Source organism: Leptonotus elevatus, chromosome 1, assembly GCF_054856555.1.
Source record: "Leptonotus elevatus isolate MCC_2025b chromosome 1, RoL_Lele_1.0, whole genome shotgun sequence".
NCBI lineage: Eukaryota > Metazoa > Chordata > Actinopteri > Syngnathiformes > Syngnathidae > Leptonotus > Leptonotus elevatus.
Window position 1 is genome coordinate 49,141,615 of NC_141239.1, and position 14,861 is coordinate 49,156,475.

General features: G+C 38.3%; 1 protein-coding gene across 3 annotated transcripts; it reads right to left on the reverse strand.

Annotated features, from left to right (window-relative positions):
- Positions 1-807: 807 nt before the first annotated feature.
- Positions 808-10,172, reverse strand: pmm1 (phosphomannomutase 1). Of its 3 annotated transcripts, XM_086066811.1 has the most exons (9): positions 9,782-10,172; positions 8,697-8,814; positions 8,479-8,555; positions 7,046-7,137; positions 6,707-6,806; positions 6,161-6,283; positions 6,006-6,090; positions 3,960-4,075; positions 808-1,694 (listed from the first exon to the last, which is right to left on the reverse strand). In XM_086066811.1, the coding sequence occupies exons 1-9, from the start codon at positions 9,857-9,859 to the stop codon at positions 1,569-1,571; spliced, it is 915 nt and encodes a 304-aa protein (XP_085922937.1). In that variant the 5' UTR covers positions 9,860-10,172; the 3' UTR covers positions 808-1,568. The 3 variants fall into 3 exon arrangements, with proteins under 3 accessions (XP_085922937.1, XP_085922935.1, XP_085922936.1); XM_086066809.1 differs by lacking the exon at positions 6,161-6,283 and having other exon boundaries at positions 6,006-6,081; XM_086066810.1 differs by lacking the exons at positions 6,006-6,090; positions 6,161-6,283.
- Between the last annotated feature and the right edge of the window lie 4,689 nt (positions 10,173-14,861).

Genomic DNA, 14,861 nt, shown 5'->3' on the forward strand with positions numbered 1-14,861 from the left:
TGATTTTGGCCTGTAGGTGGGGTAATTGTCCACTTTTCAACAAAGCCGTATATGGGGTAGATGCCACGGATTTGCGACTTCCAGGTTTTACACTTCAGCGCCGTTTCCGGCCACTGCTGGCCGCGTTCCAACACTCGCACTCCTACCCTGCGTACCCCCACTGCGCGAGGGCGTCTCGGCTATCTGAAATGCTTCGGACACCGAGACAGACACTACACACTCGCAGCCTCGCACCCGTCGACGGGAACGCGCAACCGAGGGGCACAAAGGCGAAAGCGCAAGTACTGGGACGCGGCCCACACGTTGCAAACCGGAAACGGAAACAAAGTTAATGGGTGAAAACTAGGAATACGGAATTCCCGCCTCCTCTGTGGCATATAGTCCATAGAGAGTTTGGCCAATGATATGTCATGTGACCAGCAGTTGACCAATCACGGCGTGACCAATCACAGTGTGATGGGTCAACTGCTGGTCACCTGACATATGGACACCATCTTGTTACCCTGCCGAAATCGAGTTGGCCAAACTCTCTCTATATACGTCTCTGCTTTAATATATTAGTAGTCTCTTTTTATATTGCCAAAAATGGAAATCTTATACATGCTGATACCAAGCAGAAGTGAAAATTTCCTTTGCACCGTAACAGGTTGTGGTATGACTTACAAGTTTAAAAGTTTTGTAGTGAGAAAAAAAGTATGTGCATACAAGTATTCCACAGGTGTAGCCAACAGGCACAATGCATGTCATATTTTTTGATGTCAATGAATTCATTGATGATCCAAGTAAAAACAGCTGAGCAATGTTAAATTCTGTCAAAGCAATTTATTAGTTACCCATGTATTCAGACAATGACAAAAAACAAAATGAATGACTTTTATACAGGGCAGGCTACATACTCCTTGTCATCACTTTCAAGGTTAATATGTTGACAGTTTAACACGGGCCTGGGGCAGGCATTTAAAATAACATTTCATTATTAATCATGAATGTAGTGATTATTCCTCTGGACTTTTTGGCAACATAGTAAAACGATAAACAATCCGTCATCACTGAATTAACAGTATGCAGAATTCAAGTTGGCATTGTGACTTGATCACCGAAGCTTAATTCACTGTCGGTTCAAATACAGTTCTACTTAATATAAAATGGATAAAAGCAGATAAATCAATAAATACAGAGGCAATAACAAATCTGGAATGTCTTGCACCCGGAAGGAGAAAATACATATGATCTTTTACACCCCATTTAGAATTATACAGTAGATTTTTTAAAATATTTTTTATAATAACTCTTAAAAAGAAATACTTTTCCTTTGAATAACTTTATCATCTTCCACCCATCTTCTATACAGAAAATGGAACTGTTTCACTGTTATTTTTTGTGAGACATGCATCTTTAACAAATTTTCTCTTGTACTTTTTTCCCCCTAAAGCAATCACATTATTAATATGGATAAAATCAGTAGAGGTGCATTTTCAGTAGTCCCCAACCAACCTGATCCACTGGTTGATTTTCAACAGTTAGAAGAACCACTCAGCAGCAGAGTACTTTGAGCTCTGAAAATAATATTAGGATTCACACGACGACGGCCCATCAAAGAAAAGTCGCCGACACAGGCTGGCAGTGTCTTGCGGAGAGGAGACCGTGTAGCCGATCGTACGCGGGTCGTTAAAGATTTCATAATCGTTTCCACCCTAAGGAAAAGAGAGACCAATAGCAATGAAGGAGGGAAGATTAATGCGGCTTGATTACGTTTCTGTCAGACACTCTTAATCTGACCTCGGATTTTTTCCTCAAGTGTAATATTTGTTTTTACAAGGTGGATTCATTTGGGGTCCGCACACTCTACTATAAAAGGAAGACAAAAGCGGATAGGTGCAGTTAGAGTAAAACAGTCAGGACTCTTCGAACTCATCTGAGCATTAGTGGAGCATGCATGATGTAGAAAAAAGCTTTAATATGATCTCTTTAAGGTTTCGTTTCACAAATGCAATATTAACCAGTATACTGTGTTTGGTCTAGTAGTGAGACTGCATATTATTGTCAAGAAAATTTGGGGGTAGAAAAAAAAAAGAGTCAATTATTTAAATTCAAATGACGTACACTCACAGGCCACAACATTAGGTACACCTGCCAGGGCTGTGCAATTGCTCAAAATTCAATAACAATTTCAATTATGACATTCCACAATGACAAAATCGGCATAATTGTAAACAAAAATAAAAGATTATTAACACAAATTTTGAGTCGTCTAAATGTATATACCGGTATTTGCACTTTTTTTTTTTTTTTTACATTTTAAAATGATATCTCTTGTTGTGTACCATAAAACAAAAGATTGTCCTAATCATGATTTCAATTATTATCAAATGAATCGTGATGAATATTTTCTTCATAATCGAGCATCCCTAACCTGGGCAATCTAATGTTCTGCAGCTGTATCCGAATCCTACGGGCCATCCTGCCATTGTTTATGATCGTGTATTCTGGTTCCCCCTAGTGGGCATATGTTCAACTCCTCCATCCATTACATTTTGCTACTTAAAACGCATTTCACGGCTTATTCAACTGCTAAACAAGGTATTTTTTATGTGGATAAGATACATAATGAAACACGGGGAACTGTGATAAAATCATTCCATTTGTTTACTGTATATGGTTTCACTTCAACATGATCATCCACTCTCTCACTAATGTCTAATGTTTACGACCTAGCCTGACTCCAAAAGTGCAATTACCTATGAGCTAAAACCATAAATGCGCCGCAAGCTTTAGCACTCTACATACAGCGAAGATGAATGGAAGCTGATTGTTTGTATTACGGGGTTATTTGAGGACGACGATAAACTGCATGTTTAACACTTACCTGCACACTCACGTTGTGGCTTGCCAGTCATCCGTGTCCTTGCAATCCACAAAGGTTGACATGAGGTACTGGTAACGCAAATTGTTGTTTGTGGAAACATTTCACCTTTAACCCAAATTGCTTCTTCAGTTTGTAATCTTAGCTGTGGAGTCAACAATATTGCGACTGTCCAACGAGGAAATTGGTCTCTAGCAGAAGACGTTTGAGGCATAGCATATTTAAATTTAGTCTCACTTCTAGTCCAGTTTCAATCACGCTTGTTAGTTTTTGTCATAGTTTGTCAAACTCATCCCGTTTTTATTTAGTCCATTCGTAGTCGACTATAGATCTAGCATTTTTGTCTTTGTTTTAGTCCAAGAAAACAATTGTATTTGTCTCGTCAACTGCCAACGTCTTAGTCAGGACGATCATTTAACCCCTGTATTTTATTATTATTATTTTGGTTAGCAGATGATGTTGAACATTTCGGATCTAAAATTACTTCACATACAATTTTATTTCATCTTTTTGATGACAGACAAACGTCACACACAATTACATGATATGAACACTGTGGCTCCATGCTATGAGCTAGTAAGTTAACCAGCATTAGTTAGCGGTTAGCATGTTGCACTCACCATCTAATTTTCGTCTCGTTTTTGTTCATGAACTAAAATGTCCATAGATTTTGGTCCAGTTTTTATTAAGTGAAGTACAATTTTGTCGACAAAAATGCATACTAATTTAGTCCCAGTTATTGTTTATTAATGAGGGTTTTAGTCTAGTCTAGTGTAATTTTAGTCCAGTGAAAAATGTGTGTTGACGAAATTATTTTTGTTTCGTTTTCGTTGACAAAATTAACACTACTGCTGACATTCAACATTATGAATCTCTTTGCTTTGTACTGAAGAAGAAGAATTAAAATTTGATGCGATTGTAGTGGCGTCAACGGCATCCTACTACTAGTCTTAAAATGATTTCTTACTTATTCGATTTTGCCGCCGTACCTAATTTAATGGCCGACGAGTGAGCATATGCTCACGTGGTCTACATACACTGTGTGTAATGTGAGAACAGAGGGTGTGAGTATCCAAATGAAACAAACGAAACATACATCTGACGTCTCATTGCCAAAGAAGTAGATGGCGTCCAGGCCTTCGCTCTGCAGCAGATCCAGACACAACCGCTTGTCCCAGCCAACGGGAAACACATCAAAGCTGATGAGACCGCCTAAGAAAGATGATAAATATCAGCATTGCATATTGACAAGCTCAAATAATTTGAAATAGGTTGTATTTAATTGACAGTTTTAATTCCACCCTTTCGGCTCCAGCTGCCAGGGAGAACACAAAAGAGTGAGCAATATAAAAAAGAAGAAGATGTGAGCAAATCCTGTGCAAATCCTAACCCTAACCCACCAAGTCAACCAGTTCAACGATGACAGCAGTAATAAGAACAATACAATTAAAAAAAAAAACATTCACAAACTCCTCATTAAAATTATTTTTCACTAAGTCACCACCTTTATAATTCCTCTAACAAAGGCCCCATCCCCTTTCTTCTCCTCGAACATCATGCCGGGCGACAAAGGCAGCAGCTGTTGGACAAGCAACCAATCAGAAGGCTGCTTTCCTCACACACACCCTCACCTGACCTCATCACTTCAAACGCAGCCCGTCTAACGTCAGTCCATCCACCAGCACGTCAAAGTAAAGAAGGTTTTAGAGAAAACATTCTAAAATGAAAGAATCCACTTTTATAAAAGGAATTTGCACAGTGGTGCAATTAAATATTCAAATGAACCACTGAGGCGGTGCAGTTGTAGACGCCGCAATAATAATAACAACCATTGTTCAATTAGTATACTTTTTTGACAAGTCTTCATAAGAATACAGAATTATTATTTTGTATTCTCTTTGGTTATAATAATAAAAAAGAGATTAATACATCACTTACTGGTAACTGGTAACTTGCAATTGCAGGTTGCGTAAAATACACTTGCAGAAAGTAAAATATGCAAAATTCATGCTGCTCTGTACTGATACACTTTATATTTATAGATCCAAAAACTCCTTTACGTTGTACGTTTCCTCCTAGTCTAAACACAGCATTCTGATTAATATTGCGTTTGTGGAATATGAATTAAGCAGCAAAATCCACCTGTTTTTATCCATCTTAGAGGACGGCCATTTTGCAACTTGCTGTCAACTGAAAATGACGTCACAGTTATGTTAAACTTTTTCCCTATATATTTTTTTATTATAAATATATTCTTTGAACGTTTTGTCATATCGTTATTGACGGAGAACTGCGGAAGAAAATTGCAAAATTTAGAACAGATATAAAATTTGTGATTAATCGTGAGTTAGCTAGTGAAGTCATACGATTAATTACGATTACAAATTTTAATCGCCTGATGCCCCCAATTTTTTATCTTTTCTTTTAAACAAGAAAAACATATTTATTTTTTATTTTTAATAATCTTTTTTTTTTTAAAAGAGATTATTAAAAATTAGGGGCGCCAGGTGATTACAATTTTTAATCGTAATTAATCGCATGACTTCACTAGTTAACTCACAATTAATCGCCAATTTTATATCTGTTCTAATACAATTAAAAAAATGCTATGTTTTCATAATTCAAAATGTTAAACTAATAGAAATACTTCAAATGAATTTTTGACGTCTATAGCCGTCAATGGCAGTGAATGAGTTAAACCATTTTACTGCCAATAAAATGTCTGCACTTCCTGTTGAAAGGCAGCTATGCTATTTATGGCACTGATGATTTTTGCCTTCCGCCTCTAATGCACGGGGGAGTGAATATGCATTCTGACTATAGCTGAAGGCCTCACATTAAGGACCCTGTATAAGAGTTATATATATTTTTTTATCTGCCTGGACAAGGATAATAAAGCTCTTTTTTTTATTGAACTGCACTCCACCGTGCGTTAAAGACAGCCAAAACAGTTCAGTTATGGTTGATTCAGTCCACAAAGAAAAACATAATCTGGATGAACGACAAATATACACATGTATTGTTATACTAAGAATGTCATTGTGAACAATTATTAAATACTATAGTTCACTATCATAAATCATTGCTATAACAGCTCAGAACATGTTCTCTTGCAAATGAACATTTTCTGTGACGCTCTCACCTTTCGTGAACCTCAGTCCCTTTCCAGCAAATTCCTCCTTCAGGGCAGCAACAAATTTTTCCCTGATCTTTTCTCTCTGCGAAGACAACATATTGTTGCAGCAGAGAACGTGCCACGGAATTCATAAAGCTCTGACTACTATCATTTGAACTCCTAAAACATGTCATGACCAAAGAATATTGGAGTGAATTTTTGCGCCAAGCTGAGGGGTTAAACGTCTTCTGCTCACTTGAGTGATCCATCAATGTGCAGCCAAGTCGACTGTCAATGTTTAAACGCTCTGAATCACAGACCAGTTTGTTTAAATGCTAAATATGAACCGATTAGGTTATGCGACTTAACGTTTCATACTGTCTAACTCTATACATTGTATCGTTTGCTAAACAGCGGCCACAAGGGATAAAGACTCAGTATTAGGTTTTCATATAATCAACAAAGATGTATGACAAACTAATCTCATGAATTAAGTGTAGTCAAGTAATAATACCATCACATTGTCTAATGCTACTTTAGTGAGAACGGCCTGATTATACGGAGGACCAAAAATGCCAAAATAATAATAAACAAATAATAGTGAAAATAAAAAACGGATATAAAAATATGATACAAACAATAAATAAACCCCCCCAAAAAATAAAAAAATATATAGTGTCCTAAATGGATGCTAAATATTCTAGTTATGTTCCAAAACAGTATTTTACCTTATCAATTTCAGAGAATTCAATTCGTTCCTCCAAGGTGCAGCTGCGACCGATTGGGGAAATGTTGATCATTCCATTCCTGAACTCAATAAACGTTCCCCTGTAAATAGAGAGGCCTTCTTTTGTGAAGGGACACTTTTTTTCAAAATCAGCAAATAAGCGAATCAGATAATGGATGAATGGAAGTATGACGCAATAAATCCTGGCCAGCTGGACTTTTGAGTCTTGCTTTGCCCTGAGGTCGACATCGATGATTGAAGGAGGAATGTGGCATTGTTGCATAACAAGAATGCAGATAAATACTGTGTGTGTGTGCGTGCGTGTGTTTGTTTGTTTGACCTTTTCTTTGGCAGTTTGATGAGCCCCATGTAGCTCAAGCAGAAGTTGATGAGCTCCTGCAGCAACTCCTCCCCAATACGGTTCTGGATTGCCTGTCAAGATGAAAAATATGAAAATGGGAATCGTGTTTCTCACCTTTTCAGTCGGTAAGATATTCATGGACAGGATAACTGGTCTTGTGGCAAAAGTACTCACACTAAGTACAAACACATGCCTCCGCACAAAAGCAAATGATAACAACTGAAGCAAGCCTGATAACGATCCTGCTGATTGGAATCAGCTTGTGTTGGAAGAGGGAACCCTCCAAAACCTGCTATGGTCTAAAGCAGTGGTCCTCAACCCTGGTCCTCGGGGACCGGTATCCAGCCTGTTTTCCATGTCTCCCGCAGCCAACACAGGTGATTCATATCAGCAGCTAATTAGCAAGCTCTGGAGAAGCCTGATAACGATTCCCACCTGTGTTAGCTGAAGGAGACATGGAAAACAGGCTGGATACCGGTCCCCGAGGACCAGGGTTGAGGACCACTGGTCTAAAGAGTGAGAACTTTGCGTAGGAGTGTCACACAGAAATGATACAAATATCCACTTTTGTCTTGGCGAGCTTAACATCATACTAAAGGATGGTCTTTTAGGTGGATAACTTTTTTTGTTACAGCCCTGGAAATGGCTAAGAAGTGAAGTTTCATGCAACAGGATGAACACCAGCATGTTCAGGAAAAAAAAAATTGTTCAGAAAAAGTGTCTTGAAAAAAAAAAAAACTATATATATATATATATATATATATATATATATATATATATATATATATATATATATATATATATATATATATATATATATATAGAGAGAGAGAGAGAGAGAGAGAGAGAGAGAGAGAGAGAGAGAGAGAGAGAGAGAGAGAGAGAGAGAGAGAGAGAGCGCATTATGTCTCTTTCGGTAAGATCATAACTTAGAAGTGTTGACTCTTGCTCTCTCTCTCAAGAAAAGAAAGAAAGAAATACTCTTGCTCAAAATATTTTTTTTGAAAGAAAAGAGTATTTTATTGATTTTTAACGACTCTCAAGTTCAATGGATTCAGCGTCCCTCAAATAACAAGAAATTGTCCTGCTTGAAACAAAAGGAATTGCAATCATGTAAAATTGCAATTATGCAATATTTATATGTATGATTACGCAATAATTATAGCAGGCCTGTCCATAGAATACCCCCCCCCCCCTCCTAAAAACAGAAAGGCAAACCTAGATTCAGCGATAATTTAACATTGACCTTTCAAAAGTTTTAATTCAACCAAAATACAATGTAGATGCAATGTCATCTTTTAAACACAAACTTCAACGTTGACATAATGTTGTTGAATCCATGTTGATTGACCAATCAATCTTCAACCGTAACCCAAAATCAACCTTCTTAACCCCAATTCACTGCCACTTACATGTTTTGACCGGAGTTGGCCATCTTTGTACTGCACTGCGCCATTCTCAGCAAATACATAATCAAACTTGAGCATGACTGCAAGAGAAGATGAAAAATGTGAAATGCGGCTAAACTGGTTGTACAGCAGATTGAAGTCATATACTTCTATGGAGTAGAATGAAAAACATAACCTGGTTCCTTATTTGCAGTTTTGAGGTGCACGACAAACTGACTCACCATCATCTCCTTCCCCAAGCTGTTCCGCAATCTTGGAATAGTCGGACCCTCCGACGATGCCAGTCTTGACTTTTCTTCTCAGCGCTTGGAAGAACTCATCCAGCTCTGGGTCTATTTTCTGAAAATGACAGAGAAAATACATTGATTGATGCAAATATGAAAAGCACTAAATCACATTAACTGAAATTGACTATTGAAAGAAGTATCACATTTATCGCGGGAATACGTTCTGGACGCACTCGCAATTGGTGAAAAATGAAAATACATGATAAAAAGACACCATATCATTAAAAAAAAATTCTTGGCCATTGATTGTTTAGGTTGAAAATGTCAGAAAATAACAGCTTCAAATCTTATGAAAACACTTTTTATAAGGTGTTGGATTGTCTCTATAGGAGCAATTGTCAACATCGAGGCTGGTCAGGGTCAGTCACTGGTTAATTAATAAATGGATTGCAGAAGTGTGTCCTGATATTTGTGTCCATCTAGTGCAGTGCTTATCTGGTGTCTTACAAAATGATGTATCATTGTTACTCCATAGAGTGACAGTCGAAACAATAAAATGCTTTTCCACTGGGCGTCAGAAAGTACAACCTGTATATCGAGTTGAGCTGTTGTCATTCATACAAACTAGGCAGCCCTGGTCTTCTACTAAACAAGCAGATATTTGATACTGAGTCAGAGTAAATTGAAAGATCATTATGCATACAGGACTTTTATTGGACATTTTTGTTTGGTGGTGTGCTCCGAGATGTTTCTTACATAAATTAGCCTTGAATCAATTCATCAAATGTTGAGACATCTAATGTGTCGATGTGATGTGTAGACATTACTTACTGCGCTTTTCTATAACACCCGAATTCAACGCCTATGTGACTTTGCTGCATTGCAAGAAAGGCAAGATAAAGACCTACGCTAATTATGTGACTTTAGGAGACTGAAGGCAACTGTACGATTGTCATATCTTTGCGGGGCGAAATATACGCCACGTGCTTGCAGACGTCTCCCAGTCGAAATACACAATTATGCAGCACACTTCAACTCGTCGCGGCCAGTAACCAGTGAGGCATCCAGAAGCAGCTCACCTCTCTGGGTGGCGTCAGAGTACCATCCACGTCAAACAGGCACAGGATTGTTCTGTCCGCAGAACTGTCGACCTCCATTGAGCTACTTCTTTTCTTGCCTTCTCGTTTAATTCCAGCAATTTTACTTCCACTCACACTCACTCTTTAATGAATGTGCATCATTAAATCAATGGATAAATGCACGAGGTCCTCACGAATTCGCCTCCTCCGTTTTAAAAAGGTTTCGTTTGTCCACAGCTTTCCTTCACGTCAACGGCCCTGATGTTTAGATATTCAATCGGAAAGAGGTCACACCTCCCAAAATACATCTTGTGAAATGTCTCGGGTTTCTTTTTACAATGTCAAGCTCCGCCGGCAGTCAATCTTAGGCAAGATGGTCAACAAGTGACGTCACAACGAGGCGGGGTTTGGTGGTGTAGGTGGAGGGTAGGGGGCGGGTATGTTGGGGCGTGGTCAGTGGTCACGTGGTCACCTGTCAACCAAGCTGACCTTTAGTCAAGACAGTCGGGCGTATACATCTATCTATCTATCTATCTATCTATCTATCTATCTATCTATCTATCTATCTATCTATCTATCTATCTATCTATCTATCTATCTATCTATCTATCTATCTATCTATCTATCTATCTATCTATCTATCTAAAATGGAAAAAATGTTTCATGTCATTCTTACTACACTTTATATTTAAACAAATAAAAGATAAAAATATTACATACATTACATACATTTGGCAAAAATAGCTAGGATTAGAATGATAATAATTGTATTGACAGTGAAACAATCTGTTTTATCTTAATTGGTGAATAATTATATAAAGTTTGTTTTTATGTTCCAAAACACTCAAATAACCTGAAAAAGAATTTTCACAAATAATCGTACACGGGAAAGAAACAATTAATCAAATATTGTGGGTGGCATGGCTCAGAAGTAGAGTGGTCATCTCCCATCCGTCCATGTCGAAGTGTCCTTGAGCAAGACACTGAACCCCGATTTGCTCCCAGTGGACCTGGCATGGCAGCAGCAGCAGATGAAGATTGGTGTGTGAATATGTGTGTGAATGGGTGAATGTAAGGCATTGGAAAGCGCTTTGGGCAGATTTTTTGATTTTAGATTAGATTTTAAACCCCCAAATAAACCTGCTTGAATTTGTTTTCAAGGAGTCACATTTTCCACTAGAGGGAAGCATTGGATTGGCAAAGAGTCAGTCAAAACGCTTTGTTTGGAAAACTTGAATAATAGTAATGCTGAACATGATTTAACTCGTATTATTTAATATTGAGTAATAATTATTAGGTAAAACTTCACTTGTTACCCAAACAATGAACATCTGAGTGTTTTGTAGTCAAACCAATCATTTTTTAAACCTAAATTGTTTGCGTTTACTGCATTAAACGCCCCCATTATCTGGAATCCACCCAAAAAGTGACTTAATATGATATCTATATCATACTCTTCCACAGTACACATTGTTGTTCAAGCAACAGCTTTATGACTATCCATTCTATCATTAGGGTTTCGAATAGTTGGAGCCCACCCCAGACTTTGTCATATACTGTACGTCCAGAACTGGTTGCTAAGCCAGTCACAGCAGGAAACATATAGGTAAACAAAATTGTACACTCAAATTCTGACCTGAGGACAACTTAGGCGTCTTTCATTAACATAAAGAAAACCCATGGACCATTTGTAATTTTTTTGCCCTACACATTATATAGCAAAATTGCCAAAATATCATAAACAGCTCTCCATATGATGCAGTGCAGTTCGACTACCACAATAGTAAACATTTTGTTCAATGAATAACTGTCTCACACAATAGTGCACTATTATCTTTGTAAACTTTTTTTTTTCTAGAACAGCTCTTAAACTGGAACTCATTATATTGTGCAAGTATCTGATAAATCGGAATCACTTGTGTGTTTTATTAGCAATCATAAATCACGAGTGAGTAAACGTGTGGTTGAAAATAAGAGATAGTGCCACAACATTAATAAGCATGACCTCTTTTTGCTGCAAAATTGGACACGGGACATGTCCTCACACACAATGCATGGCACTGACTGACTGAGTGGGTGGGTGATTTCTCATTAGTGGCGAGGTGAGACTAACAATTTGATGCCATAGAGGTCACTCAGTTACTTATTTGCCTGATTTACTAATAGGCTGCCAATTGATAGATCAAATTGTTGAGGCGCCATAAAGGAACTAATCATTAGCTTCTGAAATGATCGTATCGCAGTCTGACCTCAATCTCGTCTCTTTCAGCTTCCTACATGCATAACTTCAACCTTTACTATAAAGTAAATAGGCCCACCCAACCGGGCGAGCAGCCAAGTCGAACGCATGCTCGTTCGCCGGTCGCGTCTTCGCTGACCTTGGATCAGCTTTCACACATGTTGTGGCTTCCAGACGAGTAGATGGGCATTCTGCATTCTGCCCGTTGTGCGTCCACAGCAATGTTCACTCCATTCTGGTCAGTTCAGCATCCGATGATGCTTAGATTTGGATACTCCTGAGCGCCCACCAAGGCCAGCCCACCCGGCGGAGTAGCCCTCGTTTACAATCTTACAGGAACAGCAATACATGTTATCAATGCAGGTGTATAAACAAGAGTTAACCTTGGCAGTGTCAGCAAGTAATCATATGCTATATTTACATCATTCAAATCATGACCGCTCCAGTTTTTAATTAGTAATATGTTACAATAATTTCATTTGGGTAAGACATAATCCACAATTTAATGATGTGAGTTACTGATAGCAGTTCTTGTCTCTCAAACTCCGCCAATTCTTCCACTCTTTTCAAGATCCGTATTTCCTTCTGAGAAGATGAGTCTTCTTTTGTTTGGATGAAGATCCGACAGTCTTTTGTCCATGTGTTCTCGATAAATCCATTATTTTTCAATTGTCGCGCCCTTCTGGCAATGTCAGCATTTAGTTTTGTGAGATTTTCATTGACGTAGACATGTTTACCTTTAAGCTTGTAGCTATCTCTCAAAAGAGCAATCTTTTTCTTCCTGTCAACAAACCCGATCAGAACTGCCGGTGGTCGTGTCCCCCCAGATGGAAGCCAAAAGCACATCTGGATGTGCGCTGGATCCACAATTAATCCCAAATCTCTGAGTTGAATTGTCACTTGCTGTTCGACAGTCTCGTTGGCTGAAGCTTGGTCAGAATCAACTGCACTTGTGCTGGCCGCAGCTCTCGCTCGAGGGCCGCGGCGCGGTTTAATCTGGATACCTGTAACTATCACATCGTTGATTCGAAGATTCTGTTCCAAATCCTCCACTTTTTGTTCCAAGATGACAATGCGTCGATCTTTTTCTTGTGTCTCTTTCTTCAACTGCTAAATTTCCTGTAGAAGTGGCTCTATGCTCTTTTTCATTTCAATGCATTCCGGTGACCATTTCTTTGAGTTTTGCAAGAGAAGATTTTATCTCAATTTCGTCAGCTCTTTTTTCGCCAGGAATATTGCAACAATGTAGTTAAAAATCCCAATGTCAACAAAATAGTTCGAAGTTATGAGCAAATGCAGGAGCAAGTACAGATGCGTCCTTGATTCAGCAAATTGTATTGCTGTTTTTGTGCTCAGGCTTGCATCACGTAAAATAATACAATAAATGTTATCGCAATGTAAACATTTTGATATGGTTGACTGTGCTGTCATATTTATTTTCCAAAATGTATTTCTATTTATGAATGTGGCACACTATAACAGTTTCAGCATGCCTTCATTGCATGTGGTTACCATGAAACAACTGCGATGAGACAATAAACCAACCTTGTTCCTTTTAACATGTCAATGTTTCCTCTTCTAGATAACATCAAGCCAGGGCGCGTTGAGCTGGAAGACCTCTTCACATGAAATTGCAATGTGTCGAAATGACTGTTCAACCCCCGCCAACCCAAATATTACGACGTCATTGGTGTTTGCTCAAGAGCTTTACGAGCAGAAAGGTGGTAGCTCAACAGGAAGCCAAGTTGATGCTAGAAAGCAAGAAGCTTTCACAGGAAATGTTGACCGTGGATTCAACGCTGGTATGCGCACAATGTGATCATTTGGTTTTGTGTCAATGGCGCAGTTTGCCAATGATGTAATCAAGCCAGAACCTGATGAATGTACGCACACTCGAAGATTAAGAAGTACATTTACTTGTAAAAAATAAAATTAAAATACAATAAGTACTCTGGTAAAACGTACTGACTGAACTTCTTTACCAAAGTAAAAAAGTGCATATTGTATAAGTTCACTTAATAAAACTTCTCTACCTTAATTCTGAAATATGCTGCATATGTGGTAATGCAAAATGCCATAGATGTGAAAAGCATAGATGCTGTGTTAATTATAATGCTTCAAGAAACTGCTACGTACTTAGCAACACATACAGTACAAATAAAGCATACAACAATACTCAGAGACATGTTCTCTCTGCTCTGTGGGATCAACAAATATTGTTGAGGACCTTCTCTGCCTCTTCTTCTTGCTGTCAATTATGCTACATGACTTCCAGTAGACCTCAGTGCTGCTAGGCATGTGTAAAATAAAAATAATAAAAATAATAAAAATAATAATAATGATAATAATAATACATTTAATTTGTAATGCACTTTATATTTCAAATACTTGGAAAGCCCCCCAAAAAAGCTTAAAAATTTGACTTCAGTCTTCTGACAGTGGTCGTTGGCCATCGCGGTTCATAAGCAGTTTGGTCTTTTACAGGCTTCATCCACCCTACTTTTATAGCATCCACTGTTTATCAGCTCCACACCAGCCCTGTCTTTATAGCCTGCCGTCACCTTTGTCCCTCTCACCACACAAGCGCTTCTGCGTTGAGCAAAAAAACAACAACTTCAGAATATTTCTTTCTGACATAAGTCATCTTATGTATTCACAATTCCGTCCATTAATGACAAAACAATGTGGATCAGGCAGTTGCTGGCATTTTTAAGGAATTTTGTGGAGATTTCCATGTCAGTAAAGAATTTCAGTCTCATATAAATAATCTGCTAGCGGGACAGTGCGGTGTTGGCCCGAATGGATTGTGGGCGTCTTCATGGTCCCGCCTGCCTCGGCCTG